This window comes from Ambystoma mexicanum, chromosome 3p, assembly GCF_040938575.1.
Source record: "Ambystoma mexicanum isolate Mex_15411 chromosome 3p, UKY_AmexF1_1, whole genome shotgun sequence".
Lineage (NCBI taxonomy): Eukaryota > Metazoa > Chordata > Amphibia > Caudata > Ambystomatidae > Ambystoma > Ambystoma mexicanum.
In genome coordinates this window covers 291,055,896-291,082,625 of record NC_090925.1, presented here as the reverse complement: position 1 = coordinate 291,082,625, position 26,730 = coordinate 291,055,896, and the positions used below count along the sequence as shown (strand labels likewise).

Below are 26,730 nucleotides of genomic sequence, written 5' to 3'. Positions count from 1 at the left end.
TTTAACCACATGAAAGGCTAGACTGATAGCCAACAAAGTACCTGTAAGGGAAAGTTGAAAATAACTTACTTTGAAGAGAGAGTTCAAGAAGATGTGAAACATTTGAGAGGTAAACGGGTGGCGTCTGTGCAGTCCGCGCAGAGAATTCAACATGGCGGGCTGGTTGGTTGCCTGAAATGGTGGATTCCCTCACAGGACCACCACCTGGATGCACCTGGTCCCCCGCAGGGTTCATTTCCTCCATGGCAGTGTACCGCTGTAACGGAGAGTGTTCACCAGGAAGAGTGATTGGGGACCCCTCCTCCTGAAGTGACAGTCGACTCGGGTGCACTATCCTCTGTGCACCCTCACTGTGACACACCACCGGGCAGGCAGGCCCATGAAGGGCATCAGGGGTCAGCGGTGATGTCAGGTTACCCACCTGACTCGACTTGAAACACGGTCCAAGGAGTCAAACAAGTGCGCGATTTGAAGGGCCGAACAAAACCATGTGGCGCAATGAAGGTGAGGGCCGGCATGCACCGGCAGAGGTTGGATCCCATCGTAGAATCGCGGTGGGCGCACTACCGGCCCATCTCAGCGGCTTTTTCAGGAAGGTGGATCATGAGCGTGTGTGATAGAACCTGAAAGATGGTGAACTTTTAGGGCAAAGCCAGAGGAAACTCTCGTGGACGTCCGTAGTGGTCCTGATGTGCAAATCGGTCATCTGACCAGAGTATAGGGGCAAAATACTAATCAAACGCAGGTGGTTGGCATTCAGAATCCCCAGTTTCATCTGGTAAAGTGAATAATTAGAGTTCTTGGGGCCGAGACGATCTCAACCTATTCCCAAACCTTTTTATTTTTCTAAACCTTTATTTTAACTTACACAGGTACATGGCATTAACTTTTATACAAAATGATACTTCTTATATGGCGTCATTACATCTCCTAGTTTATACATGTTTGTTATTACACATACGCAACTTCTTCCTCATCAATACTGTCTGAGAGATATTGTTTGTATCTGTCCCAAATATTCCTAGGGCGAGTTGTAACATGCATTAGTTCAATGTACATTTCTTCATTGTCATTCACCCAAAGCAAGAAGCCCAGCTCACTGGCGTGAAACAGGGCATTAGAGCGCCCAATGCCAACACTCATCAGATCCCAGAAAAGGTGTTGGTTGATATATACAGTAGGATGATGGCCATGAAAGTCGGAATCCGCTAAGGAGTGTGTAACAACTCACCTGCCGAATCAACAAACCCCGATAATGGATGGTGCTGGAGTGTTGGGCCTCTATCTGGCTGTCGCTGACACTGAGAGCCCTGGTGGCTAAACCACGATGAGTAGGAGGGCCGCTGCTGTGTGGCACGAAGGCCCGGGTGAGGTCCCGGTTGGAGCCTGTGCAGGTGGAGATCTTGGCGGTAGTAGAAAAAATTCAAACAAGAACATTGAAGGCTGAAGTGGAGAAGGGTTCCATGAGAACAGCAGCCAGTCTATACTAAGAGATGGGCGAGCGCCTTTCGGAAGGGCAGGCGATGGCCTCCGGTTCACTCAGCTGATCGAAAGGGAGTCAAAATGCCTGAACCTGGAGTGGCGGAGATGGGTGCCCTTGCGGCATCCAGTCCAGTAACGCAAATGATCCCAGAGAAGCCGGCACCCTGGAATGGGTTTGCCCTGAGAGAAGGGCCTGAGCCTTGGAAAGCGTTGCTGTTCCAGCAGCATCCAGTGAGCTCCCGCTGGTCCTTGAAATATCTGGGGAGATGGTGAACTACCTCTGGCATGTTGGAACGATGTAGGTAAGGGAAGTTGGCAAGTCAAATTTAAAACTTCAGGTTAAGAGCTGGGTCTGTCAGGCGCATGCTGCGGCTGTGGGGTGTGAAGCGGGGCTGGACACATGCTGTGGCTGGGCGAGCTATCTCCCCCCGTGGGTGGGGCCCAAGCTGGACATGAGCTGGGCCTTTCCTGTGGATCGTCCCAGCTGCAGTGGTTGCCTCTCTCCATTTCCCTCCTGAGGCTTGGGGCCGGCGTTCTGCCTCAGCCGATGCCTAGCAGCTGACTTAGAACTCGTGTGGACCAGGGGAATCCGACGGTTTAATTAAAAAAAGCATTGCGAAGGCCCACAGCGGATGTTGACGCAATGTGATTTCTGCTCAGTGCTCTGAATGTCAAGGTAAAGAAATTCAATGAAGCACAGGTAAAGGGCAGGTATGACTCTCTAAAGGTAGCAAAATTCCTCATCATTTAATTAGTGACACGCATGAATGGATGAATGAGTTTCCGAAACCACAGCCATGGGACCGGGCTTGGTGTAGGAAAAGTGAGAAAGCCTTGGGCTGCCAGTGAAATACCACTAGTCTTATCATTTTCTCACCTACCCGGTGAAGCAGGGCAGCAAGCCCCCTGGGGCTCCTGCTTATGGCTCCAAGTACCTGGCACCCGCTGGAAGCAACCCACTCAGTGGCAGTGGCAAATGGGGAGTTTGACTGGGGCGATACACCTGACAAACGATAACGCAGATGTCCTAAGGGCAAAAGCTTGCTTGATCTCAATGTTCAGTATGAATACAGACCATGAAAGCAGTGCCTCACAATCCTTGTGACTTTTTGGGTTTCAAGCAGGAGGTGTCAGAAATGTTACCAGAGGGATAACTGGCTTGTGGCAGCCAAGCGTTCAGAGTGAAGTCGATTTTGATCCTTCGATTTCGACTCTTCCTATCATTGTGAAGCAGAATTCATCATGCATTGGGTTGTTCAGCCAATAATAGAGAATGTGAGCAGCATTCAGACCGTTGTGAGACAGGTTAGTTGTACCCTACTGATGATGCGTTGCAATGGTCATCCGGCTCAGTACAAGAGGAACTGTGGATTGGGACATGTGCTGTTTGTGCTTGGCTGAGAAGCCAATGGGGCGAAGCTACAATCTGTGGGATTATGACTGAACACTTCTAAGTGAGAATACCCCCTAAACCATAATGATACTTCAGTGCTGTAGAGCCTCAGTTGGCCTAGGATAGCCAGCCTCTGGGCCCTTGCGTAGAGCCGGTCACCTCAGCACTTGAGTTTGGACAGAAGGGGGCCACCTCTCTCGCCTGTAGTACAAAGCATGTTCATGGGGAACCTGGTGCTAAATCATTCGAAGACAACCTGATTCTGGGTCATGGTTTCGTAAATAGCAGAGCTTCTACCTCAGTGCAATCTAGTGAAAGTCATCTTCTGAGCCAAGCTTTTGTCAAAAGCACTGTGGCAGCGGAAAGGGTCTCTGTCCTTCCTACTGCTCTGCAATGTGCACAGGAACCTCCAACCTACCCTGGATGCACCCACTGGGGGACAGGAAGGCCGGGGAGAGCTCTTCTCTCCCTTTCGGGTCAGCCTAGCAGACCACATTGCCTTGGCCCAGCCGGCGGCAGAGTGCCAGCACCCAGCCCGTGGGAGGCAGGGAAGGGAGACTGGCCCTTGGTTGCAGATGGTGGCTTAAGCACCGGCCCCAGGGAGCAGAGCTGGCACCTTAAGCCCCCAACCTTGGACGGTGGCCTTAAGGCAGGGATGACCTCATAGCCACCCAGGCCTCTTCTCAGGGTCCTAAGGCTGGGCCCTACTGGCCATCTGGCCGGGCGGTCAGACCAGATGGCCTGAGTCACGGCTTGCCGACTGACTCCTACATTTGTCTCCAGCAGGGCTTTACAAGCCCCCACTTTCTGGGGGCTTAATAGTGTATGGGAAGTGTCATCCTGCGGGGTGGTGCTGTGATGCATACAGCAGATGACTCCTTTGCACCCGGACTGGTGCCCCAAGAAGCCGGTGAGCCAACCCCTGAGGTGGCTAGGGGGCCACTGTGTAGGTGGTGCCCAATGGACCTGAGCACAGCACAAGTCCGGCAGCTGAGGCCATGCGGGACCTGGGGTCCAGCGGGAGTCCCAGGGGAGAGCTACCAATGCTCAGCGAGGCGAATCTATGTGATCACATCGCCGCCCGTAACTGTGCCGATGAAAATGCTGATGCCAATTACGGCATGGCGCAGTGATCAGATAGATCACTTTACCAGTGACCACCGCCCCACATTCCCCTACCCAAACCCCCGACCCCACCCCACTTATGGCGGCACATTCTATCTGTGTGCGCCGCCGACTCCCCGCTATCCCTGCAGCATCAGTTCCTCCTACTTAGGTGGGTTGGAGATGACGCTGCATTTTTGGCTTTTATTTTAAACTTTCTTGTCCCCGCTTACCACAATGGTAAGCTCGGGACACCCCTGCAACTCCTGACTCCCATTTCTACTCCCAAGGAGAGCGAGGGACACCCCTGTAACACCCGCTCTGCTTGGGTGAAGTAATGGGAGTCGGTAAAATTAAATGCACCAAAGTCGCTGTAACTGCATAGTCATGGTTACGTGGTCAACATTTTGGTGCATTTCCCGGCGAGGAAGTCTGGGCTGCCTCGGTTGGCATCCAAGAGCATGGGGCCTTAACCGACCGGTCCAGAAGGCCAGAGCAGAATGAGAGTACCACCAAGCACCAAGTACCACCAAGCACTGCAGCTGGACACCCAGGCATATGGGAAGGCAGTCAGGGTGAACCCCCAGTCCTGGTCAGGTCTCCCAGAGTCCAGCTGGGGCATTCCAAGTCCACAGGCTGCAAGAACTCCAGAGCCTCGTAAGCCTCCCATCTGCTTCAATGCCCTTCCCCAGCCATGGGTGCTCAGCAGCCGACGTGGGCACGAGCGCCACCTGGTCCTCCCTGTCAAGTGTCCCAATTCTATACATGACACCTCAAGCCAGTCCTAGTTTTTGCTTCCAATTGCATGCTGGAACTTGTAGTTGTGTTTTTCCCATTGCCAGGGTGGGCCTACAAGTCCGTACATGCATTGTGAAAATAACCACAGGACTGGCTCAAAGATTCCGCATGGAAATGGGAAACCTGGCCACTATGTGTGCGGTGTCTCTGCTCAGGTTGCTAATTTGCCATGCACTGTTTTTGAACACAGTATAGTCATTTCTGTCTCAGTCCCGCCTGTGTATTTTGGTGCCTTCATTTCAAAGCATATGGAACTGGGACACCCATTGAACACTCACACTTCTCATTGTGTCTCTCCCTCCCTGCAGACTGTAAGACTCGAGGGCATATGCATGCCTTGTCCCAGCAGTTTCGAGCCCGAAGATCTCCAATCTACAGCTATCCAGAAGAAACTTCAGCTGGAAATGAGAAGGGGGAGGCCAGGTAAGGGAACCCTAACATCTTGGGACTGCTTGAGTAAATGATAAAGGGAAGCATCACGCATTTGTATCTGATACTAATGCACGTCCTTTAAAGTAGCCAAAAATATTTAACCATGTCACTGTCCTTGGGATGTATATACATCCTAATTCCTATTGGAAATTATTGAAGTCCCCGGCAATGAAAGGGCTAAGATGCAGACTGGGGTTGGAGGAAGTGACCCTTTAGTTACTCAATGTAAGAACCTCATTGGAATGCTTACTGGCAATCTGCATTACTCAAAGTCCCACTCTTCCTCGTTACAGTGCTTACCTTTGAAACCCTGGCAGGACCTTTATCAAACTCATTTTAATCCTGCCCCCTCCTCATTGGAAGTATATAGACCCCATCTACAGACAATCCCATAGTTTATATTATAGGAATATGGGCCCTTCCAGATCGGGAGGGTGAAGAGGGTCATCAGTACTGTGATGAGGAAGAGGAGGACTAAGAAAAATGAATGTCTTTGACAACAATTTTTACAGCCAGAAAGCTTGATCCTCTAGTAGAAAAACTTCCCCTCTTTCATGCTAAATTGCGGCACTATGAAGGAGATATCTTGAAAGGGAACCATCTGAGACTTGTCCCAAATGACTAGACACCTCCATAAATGTAGGCATTGACAAATCCTGACAACATGGGCTGCTGTCTGATCCTGGACTTCGACCTGATTTTCCGGTCGTCGAGATACATGAACCCCTGCATGTCAGACTGCTATAACATGAGCCAAGATTTCTGTATAGGCTCTTGGCACAGTTTTCAATTTGAAGGGGAGAACCAGAAATTTAGAATGGCCTTCCTGGACTGCTAAATGTAAAAATCTCTGATGCCTGGATCTTATTGTCATATGCATCCTGCATATTTATTATTGCCAACAAATCCCTTTTGTAGACAAAAGACACAATTCTCTTCATGGTCTCCATCTTGAATCTTTTCTTGATCACCAATTGATGTGACGCCTTCAAGTCCAGAATCAGTTTGCCTTTACCTGAGGTTTTTGTTACCATGAACACAATGGAGTAGAAGGCCATATTTTCTTTGGCTTTTGGGACCCTGGAAATTGATTTCTTCTAAATCAATTTTTATATTGTCATTCCCAGAGCTTTCTTTTTGGCCTTGCTGTATGGTACAGGCTTCCATAAAGGAACTGGTGGAATTGGAGGGATCCTAAACTCTTTCTGGTATCTTCACAGTCCTGGTAGCCCACATGCCAAAGGATAACCTTGCCCAGACCTTGGAAAACAACTGTAGTCTACCTCCCATTGGTAATCCGTAATTGCCAGGACGACTGTCCTTTCAGAGCACATTTACTCTTGGGACCTTCTGCAGAATTTTCCCTCTTGGGAGGCCATCTGGAAGACAAGGCCATACATTTTCTGGATTTAACCCCTCTTGCTAGTCTGGCCCTGGGGGATGTTTTCCTGCAACATGTCACACAACAACATCATTCCTACAAAAGGTCACCACAAAGCTATTGCCTTTTGAGAGACATCACTGTTTCAATCGCTGATGTGGACATGCCTTCTTTCAAAAATAAAAGATCCCATTGCCACGGTCAGGCCCCCCATCATGGAATGGCAGGTCTAGCATCCTCTCCACCTGCTGTTGTGTCCCCATCAGCAACAGTGGATAGTATGTCCCATCCTCTATGGCCCTTATGTCCTTATGGACCTGTTTCAATCCACACAAAATTGTTTTGGCCGTGTAGGATGCATAGATGCTGGCTCTCAGTGCAGGGGAGTCTCCTGCATAAGCCCTCTTTGAAGTTGTGTCTACCTTCTTGCCCATGGAATCCCTTACAGCTGCCTCCTCTGCTGACATTGAGGACCTTCCCACTGACTAGAATTGATCACATCCACCTCCACTGAATCTGGTAACACTGCTTCCTCTCCTTTAAAGGGAGACAATTTGATCATGAACCAAGGCATTTCCCTTCAATATTTCCCAACCCAAGATGTCCATTGGCTATCCTCATGCTGCCATCATCCTGGGAAACAAAAGAATGGTGTGCATTCTGGGAGATGTGACGATTCACAAGGTGTTGTCACTTCTCCCCAATGTGGAGCCCTTTCCCATGAGACGAGGGAGGTGCGGGCCGCTACCCAATAGTCCCCCCTGGGTGGTTATTGCGGGAGGACCTCATGGGGAGGGACTCCCCCTCTGGGGACAAGGATGCTCACCTGGGGTACAGCTCATTGAGTATTGTCACACATGTGAGGGGTCAGAAATGGGAGGCGGACAATTTTGTGAAGGTTTCTCAACCAATGCCATTTTATTATTTTTAAAGGTTGGATAAACACCTCATTATCCCTACCCTGGCAAGGATTTCCCTGCCTAAAATAAAGTAAAGGAAACCCTCTAACAAAGGATATCTGTCCCTCACACTTATACATACAATAAATAAACAAGGAAATGCATGGCAGCTCAAAAACAAGAATGATTGAAATCATAATGTAACCACAGTCTCTCCTTATAACCTAGGTGAATTCCCCTTCCCCAGATTTAAGTTAGATTCACAGTTCAAGAAAAGAAAAGAAGGAAATCCTGGTTCACAACAAAGTTCCAACACAGTTCTTTGCACTTTTAAATTGTCAATAGAAAGTTCCAACACTCCAGTGATTCAACAAAGAAAATAGAAGGCTCTTCCTCTTCCTTGAAAAACTATATGATTTATCCTCCTTAGGTAAAGGACAGTTTCTCAATTCATCAATAGCAACAATAATTGTCTTGGTCAGGATGATTTGCCACAACGGATACGTTCGAAAACTTTACACAGTTCTTCCTTCAGCAACACAAACAACGTAAATTGTCTTTTGTCAGGACCACTTTGTAGCACTTCTCCCACTTCTTCCTGGTTTACTCCCATGCCATGCCTACTCCTCCAAAGGTTTGCCATCCGGGTATACTACCTTGTGTGAACACCTTTTCACAACAACAAGTGATTTTGTGGTTAAGATCAACTGAAAAAGGTTCACAGCAGCTTCACAGTATTTAACAGTTTACAGCTTCAAACCTTTTAACAACTCTTCCCAGAAAACAAGATTCACAGTGGTGCTTTCTAATACACTCCTGTAAATAATGCTCCTCTCCCTCTGAATATCATTTTTAAGAAAGGCAGCCTTTTTGCCACTCTTGTTTCCCCACTCCACACGTAACCAAACATTGACAATGATAATAGTTCACTCTGCTTCTCCCTTGGCTTTGATAATGGGAGTTTACACCAGCTTTTATCATATGTTGGACAAAGGATCTACAACTTATAGACCTTTCATTAGCCCTCTACTGCCGTTGGTAATACCTGCTGGATTGTATTTGCCTTGATTTTAGTCTCTCTTGCCTTGGGCAATGCTTGGATTCATTCTTAACACTATCGCCCCGTCGTGTTGCTGGGTTTTCCGCAGACTCACACTTTTAAAGTTACAGTCATTTGGCTTGGTTACACAAGGTTTTCGCTGCTTTTCAATATTTCGATATTCACAATTAATTTTCAAACCCATTTCACTCATACATAAGTGCTGCTTTTACTACTTTTCAATTGTTCGAGATTCACAATTACTTTGAGAACCACTTTCACTCATACGTGAGTGCTGCTTCTGCTGCTTTTCAATAGTTCGGGATTCAAGGAAACTACTTTCACTCCGGGCACCCGCTGCCCCCACCCTGGCTCCTCCACTGGCACCACCCTTTTTCGCCCTGGCCCAATTAAATCACTGGCTTTACATTTTAGCGAGAAGACCGAGATCATGCACAAATATGAGGATCGCCATCTTTTACAGCACTTAGAAGCTAGAGTAACCTCCCACGAAACACTGGGTACATGCATGAGATTATACTAAAAACAAGAGGGGTGAAGGCAATACGCAAAATTGGGGCACCCCTAAAACCCACAGAGGGCTTTGTATTCTGAACTTGAGACCCAAATCCAACTCTAGGCGGCCATTGTTTCAGCCCTCCTCTTGAGAGCATCTTATTTTTGAAATCTTCGAATTTTCAGTGAGTTGCACCGACAAAAGGAATGATAACCTTTTCCCGCAAAAACAGGTTTTTGTCTATTTACAGTTTTTAAAAAAACTTTGACAGATGTTTGTTGTTTGTCTGAAATCAGATTTGTTTTTATTTTGTTAAGTTTACTTCAGTTTCAGCATTATTCCATAGGGGGCAGGGTGAGGAATTATTTTCCCCTATCTACCCGCACCTTGCACCTCTAACACTCTCTCCTTCCCCATTTCCTTTTAAACTCGATATCTTATTTACTCAATAATAAAGGCCTACATCCAGCCCCCCATGCACTGGTGAGTGACCCAGCATTCTGTCACCATGTACCCGCACTCCCATCCCTCCCTCGCTCTTTGCTGTTACCATATTCTCTCTCGTTCATGCATGTCCCGATCCTCCTTTGCCACTGCGCGCCTCCCACTGTGCTGCCATAAGGCAGTACAATGTCGTAAACCTCCCCCCCCTTTAAAAACGGTACTTACCAGTTTCTTTTTAATGAAACAAAGAATTTACTCACCCTATTGATATTTTCTGTGTAGTGTTGGATCCGATTTTTTAGACTTCCACAATTCTCAAAAAGGTGTGTTTTCTTATTTTTTAACTAACGTAATTAACGGGAAGTGCAATTTCAAATAGTTACATTCATGAATTCCATTAACCAGTCTGCCCTGAGGTATGGCTCTGAAGTACATTGGATGTTTTGACACCTAAGAAATGGAACTTGGGAGAGCAGTTTTAACAAATTAAGTTTGTTAAATAAATGAAAATTTGTTTTTATTTCTAAAAGGTTTTGTTACCTTAATGAGCAATAAACAATGATATTAAAAAAAACATTTGTTTTCAAAGCATTTTCAATTCATTAATTATTTTTAAAAAACGAATTCTTTTCAAAAGCGTTTTTTATTAAAAGAATTTGATAGAAAGGCATATTTCATATTTTTCATTTCATCATGCCACCGGCTGAGATTTGATGCACGTTTTTAACTCTGTAACAGATATACTGCAGTAAAATCAGTGTTATGGGTAAGTAACTTTTTTTGCATTCTGGATCGATTACAGCTTCATGTGTTGAATTGAGAAGAGAATAAAAGAGCACTGAGGAGGAGTAGGTCTTTTAAATGAAGCAGTCATGTAGGAACTGCATGCTCTGCATGTGCAGGAAAGAGGGCTACCGCTCTCGCAGCACAAAAGGATGTAACAGAAATCTGCTCTTGCCTTGAATTCACCACTGTGATCCACACATGATTGTTTCACTATTTCTTTCAATCCATATTCTTAGGCGTCAAGATCAAGAATCCACTATTACTTCCTCTCCTTCAGAAAATCTTGAATTGGTGGTGGCCAGGATGGAGGAAGCCATCGCTATGCTGCAGGAAAAGGTGACATGTTGCTGAAAAGGGCACCCTGCTTCTAAGAGTGCATGTTGAAAAGAGACAGATTGGATTATAGGACTTGAGAGATTTCGCAACAGCCTGTCAAAAAATACCAGCAGGGTTCTGCAGAGTCAGTCTCATGTAAAGCATGTACCTCTCCATTCAAGAGAAGACCGATCCATCCGTGGGAACGTTGAGGAAGTATTGGGACTGGGGGTTGGGGGTACCCAGATTTAGGTTACATGTTTCTGCTTCTTTCCTCCTCTTCCTGCAGTTTCTAGTCCTTGATCCTCACTGCTTTCTGCTTATGTGCACTTCTTTTCCAAATTGCTATGTGCTGGCAGTAGATGTGGTTTAGTGGCTACATGACTGGCTGCTGTTGCCGGGAAACCTGTGTTCTAATCCCTTTGTGGTCCTGGGAACATGGCTTTGTTTCCCAGTTGCTTTATTTACCAAAAGCGGGTGTGTTTAAACAATGCCTAATCGTCGATTTTGGAAAAAAGGAGATTTACACAGGCAGAGCTTTTTATCATTATCTGGGATTTAAAAGTAAACACACATGTTTCAGCATGCCATTTGTTTGCCTCTTTGATCACAAATGTAAATACCCAGGCACTGTGGTGCGGGCATCTATTTTTAGATTTCAATTATGTAACCGTATTGTTACGTAGGTGTGGGCGCACCCAAAGTCAGGTGTTCTTTATATGTTAAACCCACATCCTGAATGTGTTTTCAATATGGCCTTCAGCATACTTTTCCAAGCGTTCATGGTCATGTTTTGGTCTCTTGAAATTCTGCCTAGTGCATTGTGATTGTGGTACTTAATGCTGCAAGTTTACTTTTGAATGAAATACACAAAACAGGACAACCGCTGTAGCGGAAAATTGTGTCAGGGACAAAAACTAAAAGAAGAAGCATAAACTGCCAAATGTCAAAAAAGAAAGAACAGAAATGGGATACAAGGCTAAGCCACATAAACCTTATGTAAAACCAATCGCACACGATTAGGTGATCATGAGTGTTAGGGAGAATTCTCTGTTTAGGCTGAATTTCCCTACCTAGTGAGTCCCCCAGCAGCTTTGCTGGATTTCTGGGGTTTAATTTTTTTCTCCTGCCAAGAGTGAGACTCTTTTACCCTCACTCTTGGACATGTTGAAGTGTGTTTTCTTGGTTAAACCTTGTGTTGAATGGGCTATGGGGTCTTTTACTCCATAGGGCCTCATGTATTTTTGTGATGTGGGTCACACAGCACCCTCTGTGCCGTGACCCAGGGGTGTCCTAGGGACTCCCCAACATAGACTCCATACCCTGGGACTGACTACTGTCTCCCAGGGCATGTAAAGTCACCAAAGACTTTGCTAGTCTTGAATCCTGAACAGAACCAGTACAAACCATCATATTGTGGACGTACTGGCTGGGGCAATTCGATTGCCCCAGGGTCTGTTAGTCACGGGGGCACGTCTCCGTCCCCCCTGATCGAGTTTTGGCTGGTGGCAGTGGAAACTACTTTTTATATTCGACCGCGAATATTTCCCTATGGGATTTCCCATTGTTTTAGGCTAACACATTTAATTATTTATTTACGGTAGCCTTAAACATACCGCCGGTTTATATATTTATTTTTATAACTCCGGTTGGGACTTTTTGCCAAAACTTGATTCTAAAATGGCGTTGGTGTTCGCCTCTGTAACTCTGACCCAAAGTGGAGCCCTTTGTTCCACTTTTGGCGGGCTTCTCCACAGAAGCCCTCCAAAGTGGTGCCACTCTGTCTGGGGTACTTAGGAGGGGTGGAGGGGGATTTAGGCACCCTGGACTGAGTTACCTTGGTAACTCAAGTCGCACTCCGTCCTGATTGGCCCAAGTGGTGAGCCGCCCGGCTCACCACTTAGCATGTTTGAGTGACAGCTAGGCTGGGTGAATGGGGGTTTGCTGCATAAAAGCAGGGCTTTGGGGACTGGGACTTCAGAAGTCGCCACAGGACCAAGAATCCGACGAGGGAAGAGCTGAGCCGACCTGCTTCGACGACACCACCCGGTGGAGCCCTGCTGAACCGTCTCACCACTTTTTCCCGACGACCGAGGAGAACTCTTAACGGAGTGGCTCCTTCCCTTGACTGGTGGGGACAACCAGTTTTCGCCTTCTTTTCGCTTCTCGAGGTATCTCGTGGCCGCCTTGCCAGTGCCAAGCACCCCGGCAACCGGAACCCCACCACTTTTACCCCCATACCGCGAAAGTCGGTACCAACCCTTTAACCGGAGGACTCCGCGGCTGGTTTCTTCCCGGGCAGTGCTACGACCTTTCTCTTCTGCTCTTCAGCGAGATATTCTTCTCCCCTGACCGACGTCGAGCCTTGCTGTCGCTGCCTGGAACAACTGCCCCCGCTGGAGGATCCTTTCCGCTTAAGGTACTGTGTTCCGCCTGGCTTCCCTTGCTACCGACTGTACGGGGTAGATTTAGTCCCCGGCTTTCGAACCTGGGAGTGCCTGGGACACTTTGGCTAAACTTTCTGAGCCACTCTAAACTCTTTTCGACTCTTTGCAAGACTTTGAATCTCTAACTAACAGTGTGATCTTGGGCACATTTTCGCTCCGGCTACTCTAAGAGTGGGCCCTGCCTAGTGACTTTTGCTCACCTGTGACTTTATTCTTCTTTAAGCCTATTGCAAGTGTTCTGGACCTTAGAGTGGTGTGTCTAACCTATTTCTGCTGTTTCTCTCCCTTTCTTGGAAACTACTAGAGTGTCATCTAACGTTAAGCACTCACCTCTGTTTTAATTAAGTGGTGTTAACCTAGAGTTGTCTAGATAGGAGAAAGGATTGAATTTACTTTCATTATAACTGTGTTTGAAGTATTTACTATATTTTTGCTAGAGTGTTTTTAACTTATGTGTATTTTAAATAAATAACTATATACTTTTGAAACCAAGCTCTGGTCAGTGTTTGCTTGTGCTATTGTGTTTTGGTACATATTGTGTATACTTTACATACTGCCTAACTCTTCTTGAGAGAAGTCTGACTGCTCAGCCACAGCTACCAGGTAAATCTGGGTGGTACAGACTGCTACCAAAGGGGTTTACTGCTCTACCTGTAGTCTTAAATCTTTTGCAGTGTTCCCCAAGGGAACTGCACAGGTTTCTGCCTAACACTGGTGTACAGCGGTGGGATTTGTATTGAGTATACATTTTATTGTGCTTTAGATACCTTAGTGCAACTAACCACAAAGCTTAGCACTGAAAAAGTAAAACCTCTAACATGTCAGTTATAGAAAGCTATAGTCAAGAGTCCCTTGCAGCCAAAACTGCTGATTGTTTAAGAGTGCTCTGTAAACATAAGGATCTCCTGACTAAGGGCAAGAAAATGGAGCTGATTGAAAGATTGTTAGCTAACCAAAGTCTGGGTGATGGTTCAGAGGAACCTACCACTCCAGCAACTGTAGATGACAGTGTTGAAGTTAACATGGAGCAAAATGTTGATGTTTCTGAGGAAGAGTCAGAAGAGGAGGGTGAGGCTGTTGTAACTGTCCCCCCTAGGCCTCTGCCTGCTCTACCTGCTGTGCCTACTGGACCTTTACCAGGTCCCACATTTAGTCCTCAGTACTTTGAACTGGAGAAAATGAAGCTAGAATTGGAGTATAAGAAACTTAATGCTCAAACTGACAAAGAACTAAGGCTAAGGGAAATGGAGCTCAAGTATGACTTAGAAATGAAGAAATTATCTGTTGAGAATGTTTCTCTCTCTGGCTCCTCTAGAAGTTCCAGTCCAAAAAGACCCCGGATGCCTAAAGAATTGGTTGGTATGTATGAGCCTAAGTTGGATGTGTTGGATTGGTTGTCTCTGTTTGAATATAATCATGGGCTCCAGAACATCACAGGAAATGACTTACTCACCTGGTTGTTCTCTAGGCTTCCCCCTGTTGCAACTGATGTGGTAATGGAGATGGGGGAGGAGGATAGGAAGGACTATGAATGTGTGAAACTAGCTTTGATAGCTAGGTTTGGGAAGACCCCTTCCCAGTATCTTAAGAGGTTTAGGAGCCTCAAAAAGCATGATGGTACCCCTTGGGCTACCTGGGTGAGTGAATGTTTGAAAAACTTAGAGGGATGGATTAAGGGTTACAAGGTGAACACTTATGAAGGTATGAAGAATTTGTTTATGTTGGAGACTATTTATGATGCCTGCTCTCCTGAGCTCAGACAACACTTGGCTGATTCCAGGGAATTAGATTCCCGGAAACTAGCTAAGGCTGCTGACTTGTGGGTTGCCAACAGGGCCACTCACAAGGATTCTGGGGTAACTCAGAAGAAGGATGGGGAGAAACAGCCTAAAAAAGACTCCAAAGAGAATTCTAATAATTCCTATCCCAAAGAGGGCCCCAACCCACAAAATAACCAGGGTAAGCCACATGGGAAACCTAGTCAGGCTACTGTACCTTCTGGCCACAAGCCAGAAGGAGGTCAGAACAAGCCACCCTTCCAGAGAGCATTTGGACAATGCTATGTCTGTCAGGGTACTGACCATATCAAAGGAGATCCCAAGTGCAAGGGTAAACCTGCAGGGATCAGCACAGTCTCCTTAGCCTTCACTCCTGAGGATGAAGTACAGATGGCTGGTGCCCACTTTGAACTCTTTGCTGAAGAACCCTTGGGTCTTCAAGCAACTGTAAACTTAGAGCCTATGGGTCTGGTTAGTCCCCAGAATAGGGTTGTGTATAACTCCCTACCTGTTAACTCTAAGGTGTATTATGTGGACAGTGTTCTTGTCAATGGCCAGGATACTCCTGCCAGGAGAGACACTGGGGCCAGCAGAACAGTAGTGGATGAAAGCTTCTTTCAACCTGAGGATGTGGCCAAAGCACCCAAAGGTCCCACTAAAATGTCTGGAGGCCCTGCCCAAATGGTTCCTATTCTACCAGCCCTCATTCAGTGTAACAACATGACAGTGAGGATCCCTGTCAGTGTTCAGACTGAGGTACCTGGGAAGGTCCTGTTGGGGAATGACCTAAGAACTCTAGGAGTAGTGTCACATACCCCCAGGCCTCCCAGTATGGAGAAGCAGAACTTAACCAAATTGGCTAGACAGGCTACCTTGAAGGACCCTTCTAAGCCTGTGGGACCCTCTACTGAGAACCCCACTACAAGCCCTGGTGTTAGTAAGTTGACCTCTAACCCAGGCACATTTCAGGATAGTATGCTAGGAACATGGGAGCCCCAACCAAGCTCCACCCTTGTTCCCCTAGTTTCCGAGTCTCTGACCCCCCCTGCTTCTGAGGAAGAGGTGGATAGACCAACTAGGCCCCTATCTGGACCTGAGAGAACTGGTAATTCTCAGTGCTGGTGGAAAACCAGAAAAGAAAAGTCTAAGGCCAAAAACCTTCGGACTGTTGGACCTTCTACTGAAGACCCCAACTCCAATCCTAATATTAGGGGGGAAACTCCTAAAATAGGTAAAGGTAGATCTAAGAGGAAGGGGAAGCAGGTACATTGCCTAACCCCAACCCCTCCAACCAAGAGGCCTAAGACCCAACCTGCTCCCACAAGAGAGGTGGTGAGGAACCTTGGAGGCCCCTCTAGATCTAAGGGAATCCTTTATAAGGACCCCTTCAAAAAGCCTAACATAGGTTCAGAAGTTGTACCAACTTCTGAGGGACTGGTCAACCAGATCCCCTATAACAAAAAGACTGATGTTCCTCAAAGGGTCTGTAGGTCCGTTAGCTTGCAAAAGAAAACCTTTGAGTTCTCCATTGAACATAGGTCAAGGTGTCACCATCAAAATGCTGATGGACTCTCTAGGATGTATATCATCGACTAGAGGTATGAGGTTCATCCAGGAGTGGATTAAATCCTCCTGTCCCTTAGTCTGGGGGGGGCGAGTGTTAGGGAGAATTCTCTGTTTAGGCTGAATTTCCCTACCTAGTGAGTCCCCCAGCAGCTTTGCTGGATTTCTGGGGTTTAATTTTTTTCTCCTGCCAAGAGTGAGACTCTTTTACCCTCACTCTTGGACATGTTGAAGTGTGTTTTCTTGGTTAAACCTTGTGTTGAATGGGCTATGGGGTCTTTTACTCCATAGGGCCTCATGTATTTTTGTGATGTGGGTCACACAGCACCCTCTGTGCCGTGACCCAGGGGTGTCCTAGGGACTCCCCAACATAGACTCCATACCCTGGGACTGACTACTGTCTCCCAGGGCATGTAAAGTCACCAAAGACTTTGCTAGTCTTGAATCCTGAACAGAACCAGTACAAACCATCATATTGTGGACGTACTGGCTGGGGCAATTCGATTGCCCCAGGGTCTGTTAGTCAAGGGGGCACGTCTCCGTCCCCCCTGATCGAGTTTTGGCTGGTGGCAGTGGAAACTACTTTTTATATTCGACCGCGAATATTTCCCTATGGGATTTCCCATTGTTTTAGGCTAACACATTTAATTATTTATTTACGGTAGCCTTAAACATACCGCCGGTTTATATATTTATTTTTATAACTCCGGTTGGGACTTTTTGCCAAAACTTGATTCTAAAATGGCGTTGGTGTTCGCCTCTGTAACTCTGACCCAAAGTGGAGCCCTTTGTTCCACTTTTGGCGGGCTTCTCCACAGAAGCCCTCCAAAGTGGTGCCACTCTGTCTGGGGTACTTAGGAGGGGTGGAGGGGGATTTAGGCACCCTGGACTGAGTTACCTTGGTAACTCAAGTCGCACTCCGTCCTGATTGGCCCAAGTGGTGAGCCGCCCGGCTCACCACTTAGCATGTTTGAGTGACAGCTAGGCTGGGTGAATGGGGGTTTGCTGCATAAAAGCAGGGCTTTGGGGACTGGGACTTCAGAAGTCGCCACAGGACCAAGAATCCGACGAGGGAAGAGCTGAGCCGACCTGCTTCGACGACACCACCCGGTGGAGCCCTGCTGAACCGTCTCACCACTTTTTCCCGACGACCGAGGAGAACTCTTAACGGAGTGGCTCCTTCCCTTGACTGGTGGGGACAACCAGTTTTCGCCTTCTTTTCGCTTCTCGAGGTATCTCGTGGCCGCCTTGCCAGTGCCAAGCACCCCGGCAACCGGAACCCCACCACTTTTACCCCCATACCGCGAAAGTCGGTACCAACCCTTTAACCGGAGGACTCCGCGGCTGGTTTCTTCCCGGGCAGTGCTACGACCTTTCTCTTCTGCTCTTCAGCGAGATATTCTTCTCCCCTGACCGACGTCGAGCCTTGCTGTCGCTGCCTGGAACAACTGCCCCCGCTGGAGGATCCTTTCCGCTTAAGGTACTGTGTTCCGCCTGGCTTCCCTTGCTACCGACTGTACGGGGTAGATTTAGTCCCCGGCTTTCGAACCTGGGAGTGCCTGGGACACTTTGGCTAAACTTTCTGAGCCACTCTAAACTCTTTTCGACTCTTTGCAAGACTTTGAATCTCTAACTAACAGTGTGATCTTGGGCACATTTTCGCTCCGGCTACTCTAAGAGTGGGCCCTGCCTAGTGACTTTTGCTCACCTGTGACTTTATTCTTCTTTAAGCCTATTGCAAGTGTTCTGGACCTTAGAGTGGTGTGTCTAACCTATTTCTGCTGTTTCTCTCCCTTTCTTGGAAACTACTAGAGTGTCATCTAACGTTAAGCACTCACCTCTGTTTTAATTAAGTGGTGTTAACCTAGAGTTGTCTAGATAGGAGAAAGGATTGAATTTACTTTCATTATAACTGTGTTTGAAGTATTTACTATATTTTTGCTAGAGTGTTTTTAACTTATGTGTATTTTAAATAAATAACTATATACTTTTGAAACCAAGCTCTGGTCAGTGTTTGCTTGTGCTATTGTGTTTTGGTACATATTGTGTATACTTTACATACTGCCTAACTCTTCTTGAGAGAAGTCTGACTGCTCAGCCACAGCTACCAGGTAAATCTGGGTGGTACAGACTGCTACCAAAGGGGTTTACTGCTCTACCTGTAGTCTTAAATCTTTTGCAGTGTTCCCCAAGGGAACTGCACAGGTTTCTGCCTAACAATGAGGAGTAGTGGTTCGACTAAGTGATTTAAACCTCTATAGTTTAAATCACTTGAAAAGCAACTTGAAGTGTAATGTGAGAGTGAACTCAAATTAAGTGTCTTCCTATTTTAAAAAAGTGAGAAAAAAATTAAAAATGGCTTTTGTAAATACAAAGTGCATAATTACCAGTTTTAATGATAGTTCCTCCAGAAATACTGCCAAACGGTAATATTGTTACCACATGTGGTACCTTTATGGGTCCGCCTGATTCCAAGTCATTCCGACCCTCAACTTATTCCCCATTTTATAGTCCCACAGGACTCTACTGGGATGTTTGTTTATTACAGCTTACGGTAATGCTTTAGTGTGGCAGAAATTACTGCCACATGAAAACAGGCAAAGCAGAAGAGTTTCAAGTTTGGAACTCGTAGTCTGATGGAGTGGAGAAACATCAGTTTTACCAATACCGCCAAACGTGTAATCAGGGCCAAAGTCTTTTGAATTCCCATTCACAGCAAATGCCAGACTGGATATTCCACCTTCCATGCATTTCCAGAGAACCCATCTCTTCTTCATTTCAAATATGAAGAGTCCGCTTCTGCCGAAATGTTTGCCTTGAACACCAAGGCCTATGTAGAGCATCTGAACACAACACAAAGAGTACATGACTGCACGTTCGGGTTAGCCAGGCTTGACTTAAACAAACCAGGAGTCTACAATCAACAAATTCAAAATCATCCTAGATTGGTATTCAGAGGCTTATTGCTGTCCAACACACAGGGCCTGATTCACAGAAGCATTTTATAATGGCACAAACCCATAGGAAAACGCTCTGTGAATCAGACCCACAGTCTTTTAGGTTTGTATTGGAGCCTTTCTTGAGACGCTGGAACTGACATATTGCGATTGGCAAACACAGGTTTGGAGGGCAAAAATCGTTAGGGAAAGTAAAATATGCGTCACAGTGATTGACATTTTGTGATCGTCAAGTAAGGGCCTGGTTGACAAAAGAGCAGTTTACTAAGGAGGACATTCTTTTAGTGGTCACTAGTTTTTTGCATTTCTCATTCTTTTATTATTGCTTCTTGACATTCTCTTAAGAACGCTTTTCTCTTATCGATCAATTCCAGTAGATGTTCTTGACCACCTGGACTAAAAGCTATCCAGTCAAAAAAACGGTAAAAAACATAGTCACAGAAAATATGCAGGTCCGAGAATATGTTGAAAATCTTTTATTTCGGCAATGCCGTAAAAAGTTGACAAATTTAAAACAAGATAAAATTTACATTACACATCAAAAAAACTAAATAAATTCATACACAAGGATTCAGAAATGTCACCCGCAAATCCCAAGCAGAGGCTAAATACTTCAATACTTGAACTACACCATTTTCATCCCTTGTTGTTTTCAGCAGCCTATAGGCCGCAACAACAGTCCTCGTTTGCCACTGAACAAATAACGGTCTTAAATATCGTCTCCTTACAGAGATACATGAGGGACAGATACAAATAAAGTGCATAACATCTTCCACCAAGGTGGCACAGAATGGACATTTATCTACAGAATCATTCATTATTCCATCATGCAACAAAGGAATGAGCCAGAAGAATTCCTAATCTAAACTTTATCATCAAAGTCTAGTAGATCCTTTTACAAGAGATATCTAGATACGATTCCAGTAAAAAAAAAAACTTTTAAACCCTAAAAATTCTAGCACCACCTTTTTTCCCCGACGTTTGTTTGCATAACTCTTTGAAAACCATTTATCATATGCCTCCCTCAGAACAAATTTGTAATTATGACCCAACAGAAGAGGGTAATTCCATAGCTGAGCAAGGTCCAACAAAATGGCCATATTTTTGATAATTTGAAACCATGGAAGACCTGTTTCACTGTTCTGATGCAGCAGGTCAATCATTACCTCCCGGTATACTACAAGTTCACTTGTATGCCATATTTGCAGCGAGTATGGTAAGGGTCACAGCTTTATCAGATACTCTACCCCATACCAGCCCAACTCAAGCTTGATTGGTAAATTCGGAAAACACTTTTTGAAAGGTTAAGGAACCTGTTGAGTAATTTGTTTTCCTCCAAAACCAAGCCACGGGTATCTAAATACCCCCACAATTATGATCCAATCAATGCAGCCGGCACAGCCTGCATTCTCTAAATTTCCATAGCTGGAGAAATAGTAACTAACTAAACAAATTCTTATATAGCGCACACACACCCGAAGGCCTCAGGGCACTCACATGACCAACAGAGAAAACATCAAGAGGCTGCATGCACAGTTTTAAGGAGCTGGAAGTCAGGGCATTCCAATATGACGGATACAGATTATCAATTCAGCTAGATATCAAAGAGGAATGTTTTTAGGTGTTTCCTGAATTGCTGATTGGTGGCACAAAAAGTTCAATACCGTAATCTTGTCATTTTGCTTTATGGTTACTGTATGTCTTCTGCACACCGAATTGACCTGAGACTTTTTGCTCAACTACTACGTGAACTTTTTAACCCTTTTTCTTTGCTTTTTTTGTATCAGGACATTGTACTTTGTTTTCTGTTGTCTTGATAATGAAAGCGGAGTGCAATAATAAAAAAACTGCACCTCCCTAACAATTGGCCTCTTGTACTATTAAAGAGCATACCCACCCCCAAGGGGGTCTTAGTTTTAGTTTACATCACTGAGATGAATCATAGGTGAACTTTTGAATACACCACCGATTCCAATAGAATTAAAACACATATATGAATGATAATATGTTTCAACTTGATTAGGCGGCTACCCCCTTCTGTGATGCATTGCTTGCCTCAGCCTTAGGTTCCGCCGTTTTGGGCTGCCCCTCTAGTGTACCTATCCCCAGGTACAGGACTGCAAGTAAAGCTATCCCCAGGTACAGGACTGCAAGTAAAGCTATCTCCAGGTACGGTTTTGTACGATCAGACCAAAAAAAAAGGTCCGACTGTACAAAACGACCAAAAAATGCTACCACCAAAGGTTCGAACACCAAAAGTTTGAACCTTTGGTGGTAGCATTGCAGGTAAATTAAAAAAAAAAAAATACTGCGGGTGTGTCCCCCGCAACACCCCGCTCACTATACTGTGTAGCATAGTGAGCGGGGTGTTGCGGGGGACACCACCGCAGCACACCCGTGAAAAATTGAAAAAAACAGGGGCTGCAGGGGTTTCCCCCGCAACACCCTGCTCACTATACTTTACAGTATAGTCAGCAGGGGTTGCGGGGGAAACCCCTGCAGCCCCTGTAGTATGTAAGTGTGTTCGCATGAGAAAGGTGCACATTTTTGGTAGTTTGCACCTTTCTCATGCGAACATTCCGGCCGCGCCAAAAATCAGCTGCCGTCGCATCACTTAGAATCCCAGGTACAGGGCTGCAAGTAAAGCTATCCCCAGGTAAAGGACTGCAAGTAAAGCTACCCCCAGGTGCAGGACTGCAAGTAAAGCTATCCCCAGGTACAGGGCTGCAAGTAAAGCTATCCCCCGTGACAGGACTGCAAGTAAAGCTATCCCCAGGTGCAGGACTGCAAGTAAAGCTATCCCCCGTGACAGGACTGCAAGTAAAGCTATCCCCAGGTGCAGGACTGCAACTAAAGCTATGCCCAGGTGCAGGACTGCAGGTAAAGCTATCCCCAGGTGCAGGGCTTCAAGTAAAGCGATCCCCGGGCACAGGACTGCAAGTAAAGCTATGCCCAGGTGCAAGACTGCAAGTAAAGTGCACAGGTACAGGATAACAAACACAGCTATACGCTGGAACAGTACTTTAAAAAAATGTGGGCAGCACTGCAAGTAAAGAAATGCACTGGGACCACAGCAGAAGTAAAGCACTGGGGAGGGTTGCATAAAGTGTAATGATGCTGCAATACAACTAAATTGCATTTTTATGATTCACGCATGGCACTGTGTGTCAGAAAGGGAGTTCAGTGGCCTAATTCTGTAGTCTGGTCGGACTAGGAGTGCCTTCACCAATCTGCTGCCCTTCATCTGATCTGGCTCAGGGCAGAGTACCCAATGCCAAATCCTGTTATGGATTGATGTACCACTGTTTGAACTTAAGCTTATGGATAGCCACCACTTTGAGAGGCCAACATTAGGTACCAGATTGGCTGACAAGTCTACCAGTGCAGTCAACACTACTCACAGAGCCAACCCCCGCACACAGAGGCTCGCGGACCAGCACACATACACGCACGCACCCCGCGGCCCCCCTGCCCCAAACAGCTAATCTGGTCCCTATAGAATTGACTTCAAATGATCGACCCTGGGTTGCTGGATGAAACGCTCATCGAACGTTTCCTTCAACTACTTACCTAAAATCCCACCGACACTCAGGACCTGGGTACTTCCGGCTTGCAAGCATAAACATCACATCTGCCTCTATCCCACCCCTTTTCTTACAGGGCACGTGCAGCCAGGTCAACAATGTGGTAGAAGTGCACTATACACAACACTTTACAGCATGACTACTCATACCAATAGCATCTGCTCCACTAGGTGTCACCAAAGCCCCACCGGCTGAATACCCTGCACTAAAAATCATAAATGCTTTACCATTTAATTTGCTCTGTCAACAGTTTGGCAATTTCTACCAATAAGAAAAGGTCAATGTCTGTATGATACGGCCTTAACTGTTTCCATAGTAACATAACAGCTACATGCTGATATCAGGGCAGAAATTCCAGGGCTATGAAAATGTACACAATTAAATAACACGCTGGTGCATCCTAACTCTTTTCGTAAGGTAAAAGGAAAAATACAAAAGAAATTCACAAACCAAATGTAGCCCGTCGCCCAAATTGGGCCCGGCTAGGCGGCGCTACATGCTTGTCCCCTGAGGGAAATGTAGAAATAAGGACACAGCCACCAGGATGTCGGAATCGAATAGTGTGTTTAGTGTTTGTGTATTGGGCAGTGTTTGTGTTTACCCCTACTACTTCTCTGCCACATTCGTCAACCTTGAGGTGGAAAATACGTTGCACAGTAGTTCGGTCATAAGAAAAGTTACACTTCCACAGCCTGTATCCAACACAGAAAAGTAAAGAAAGTGGGGCTATGGGCTCCCTGTACTGGAAGCCATAAGGCCTGGCAGCACTGTTCAAGACCCCGAACGGTGGGACAGGATCCACCTTCACTGACAGCCATGGGCACTGGTCAGTGCTCTCCCAAGAAATGGGCTACAGTGGTAAGCGAGTTAAAACATTCCTCATTTGCCCAAGAAGGCGTTAGGAACACCAAAACAGGAAGCACGTGTGACTGCAGGTCTCACCGAATGTCCTTAGCAACACAAAACATACCAAGCATGGTCTGGGACTACAAGTAAACACACGTGCTGGGCCAGGACATACAGTAAAATCAGGCACTGGGGTAGGAAGGACTACATGCAAAAGCATGCACTGAACAGGCCTACATGTAAAGTAAAGAACTTAAAACCAGCAGGCCTAGCGCTCCCACGGGCGAGATATGATAGGTTATTTATAACGTGCTTAATACCCAGAGGTTTCTCGGCTGGGACCCAGGGATCGATCCCGTGTTGCTCCGTGTTGTGTTGCTTCCAAGGAGAGCATGTTGCCACTGAGCTATCCTCCCGAGGGAAATAAAGACATGCTTTGGGGCAGCAACAGAAGTAAAACCGTGTCCGTGGTGGGTCTATTATAACGAACGCAGTGCATTTAGACAAATGACATGTGTAGCCAGGCATTTGCCCACACTACAAGGAAATGGGGACAATGGGGCAGGGCCACATGGTAGCTAGTACTGAAGCTGTGCACTGGGGCAGAATGCAAGTAAAGCCATGCACTCGGACGGAGCCACATGTACAGCCATGCACTGAGGCAGCACTTGGAGTAAAGTCATACACTGTGGCAGGTGTATAACACCTCCCGTCGCCCCCTCTTGTGCGCCAGGCCCGGAAGGAAGTTGCTTTCCAACATACTGTCACACGCACACTCTCACCCGAGACTGCTACTTCTCACGCTACATCACCCGTCCAGCCTCAGGCGTTTATCAGTGAGGTGGTGGCAGTCCTGCTCAGTTGCTCTAGTGCTCCCGGGAGGCAGCAGTATTTTCATGCTCTTTCTTTCCCTCTTGTTTCTGCCACCATTCCTCGAGCCCACAATAAGATCAGGTAGAAAGCAGAGTCCTACCAACAAAAGACAGGACATTGCTTCCTCACGCCCTACTCTCACCTCTGCCAAAGCTTTGGACCAACATAGCCGCTAGGAGATGCTTCCTCCACCAGCTTTCCCATTTCTGGGTGGCCACACGGGATCCCGGCACCAACCTGTCCTGTCTCTTGTTTGCCTTGTGCTGTCAGTGGCCCGGCCTGTTTCAAAATCTCCTTGGGTTGTCCCTAGTCTTCTCTGGATCATGGGACTCCGGTCCTATCGCTAGTACGCCTGGTCTCGGGAGGCCACAGCAATGTCACTCACCAACCTGTTATATTATTGTTATTGTGCATTTGTATAGCACCTTATGTACCATTGGTATGATCTCAAAGCGCTGTGGATTGAACGCCCTCAGGGACCGTAGTCCAAGTCGGTGGAGAGTGTAGAGTAGTATACAGTGCCTGGGTGCACTCGGTATGTGCGCAGCCATTGTATTGTGTAGCTGCATTATAATGCTAGACCTGGTGCGGTGGATGTGTGCAGTCAGCAGAATGTGTGCGCCATAAACCCCGAGCCTGCATTCCGCTGGAGGTGGGGTTGTGTATGATATTATGCGAGCCGCTAGGCCGATTGTTCCGTGGGCTACAGCTGCGTTCTAAAGGCTGTTGAGGTGTCCATGGAAGTGAGGGGGTATGTGTGCAGGTAAGCCAAATTGATTGAGGGGTATAGCTGCATTTTATTGTTTGTTGATGTAGAGGAGAGAGTGAGATATTGGTATGTTTGAGTTTTGTGTGGATTGTTTGGAGAGCCCTGTTTCTGAATTTCCTTCCATTGTTTGCTGAGCTGCCCGTGTCTGTTCTAGAGGAGCGTTGGCTCTCTCGGGGAATGTCTCTGTCAGATTCATCGCCTGCTCCAGAGTGTCATTCCCAGGCGGGCAGGTGGCACAGGGTCAGACTTTGTCAGAGGCTTAGTTATAAGTGTTGATGTGCCCATTTTCCTCGGGTAATGGTTTCCGGCCGGTAGCTGGGTATTCTGCCTTAAATTCTGGTTTGAATTGTGGAATTGTATCGTATTATTCACCCTTCCGGGAGGTGGGACATGAACTCATTGAACTATCACTAACCTAAGTTGCCCAACTGGACTCTTTCACTGACACACGTTTGCTCTGTTTTAAGAGCTCTTCTTTGAACTGTCACTAGGTTTCGCTGTCACGTGGACCCCTTATTGTGTCACAAGTTCACCCTGTCGCATGGGCCCTTTGTACTACCACAAGTCTTCACTTTTTCACGGCCCCCTTTCGACTGTCACCAGTGTTCCCTTTCCCCTGGGTCCTGCACCCTTGCCATGTTGCCAGTCTGCCCAGTCTCGAGCCTGCACGATCTCATGGGTAATTTTTATTGTCTCCTAGGTTCACGCCCTTGAGAATGAAGTGAGACGGCACCACAGAAGCACCGGAGATCACTGGCGGCAACGACAGCGGGAGCGATACTGGCAGAAGAGAGACCTGCACTGACAGCTGCTGAAAGGTGACTGAGGAGAGCAAACAGGCAGCATAGATGGAGTAACGCTGGGGTGGGCCTATGCAGGGGGTCTACATTGTGTGGGTTGGGCTTCATGGTGTGGTTGCCAGGTTAAACATATTGAGGTAAGTTGCCAAGAAGAGGGGCTGGAGGCTATACGTCCGGGCTTAATCGAATTGGCAGGGATGGAAATATTGAATCCAGCTACAACCACCATGAAATGCGTGGTGGCCTAAATCATGGAATGAAAAGGAAGCAGGGACTGAATAGTGCAGGCATGTGTGGTGTATATCACTGCTTTATGAAGTAGATCAGTGCTAAGTAGCTGTCTTTCATGATATGAAGAGGGGAATGTGGTGCAGAAGCAGGTGTTGTTGTATGGAACATGTTTTGTGGCACAGAACAGAACTGCATACTACATACCCTAGGCCAATTAAAGGTGGCAGTCCCACACCCCCTTCTACGAATGGCATCCTTTAGTCTGCCCTCCATTTACAAGTGCCAGGCTCGG

The 26,730-nt window shown here is 46.6% G+C and overlaps 1 protein-coding gene across 1 annotated transcript in view; it reads left to right on the top strand.

The window, feature by feature from the left end:
• LOC138580351 (peroxidasin homolog) overlaps nucleotides 1-26,730 on the top strand; it is a 375,430-nt gene that overhangs the window by 330,051 nt on the left and 18,649 nt on the right. Inside the window, exons 18-20 of the mRNA XM_069650821.1 lie at nucleotides 5,086-5,200; nucleotides 10,512-10,611; nucleotides 26,108-26,225. Of these exons, the coding sequence (XP_069506922.1) occupies nucleotides 5,086-5,200; nucleotides 10,512-10,611; nucleotides 26,108-26,212 (320 nt within the window). The 3' untranslated portion in view covers nucleotides 26,213-26,225. The remainder of the gene's footprint in view (nucleotides 1-5,085; nucleotides 5,201-10,511; nucleotides 10,612-26,107; nucleotides 26,226-26,730) is intronic.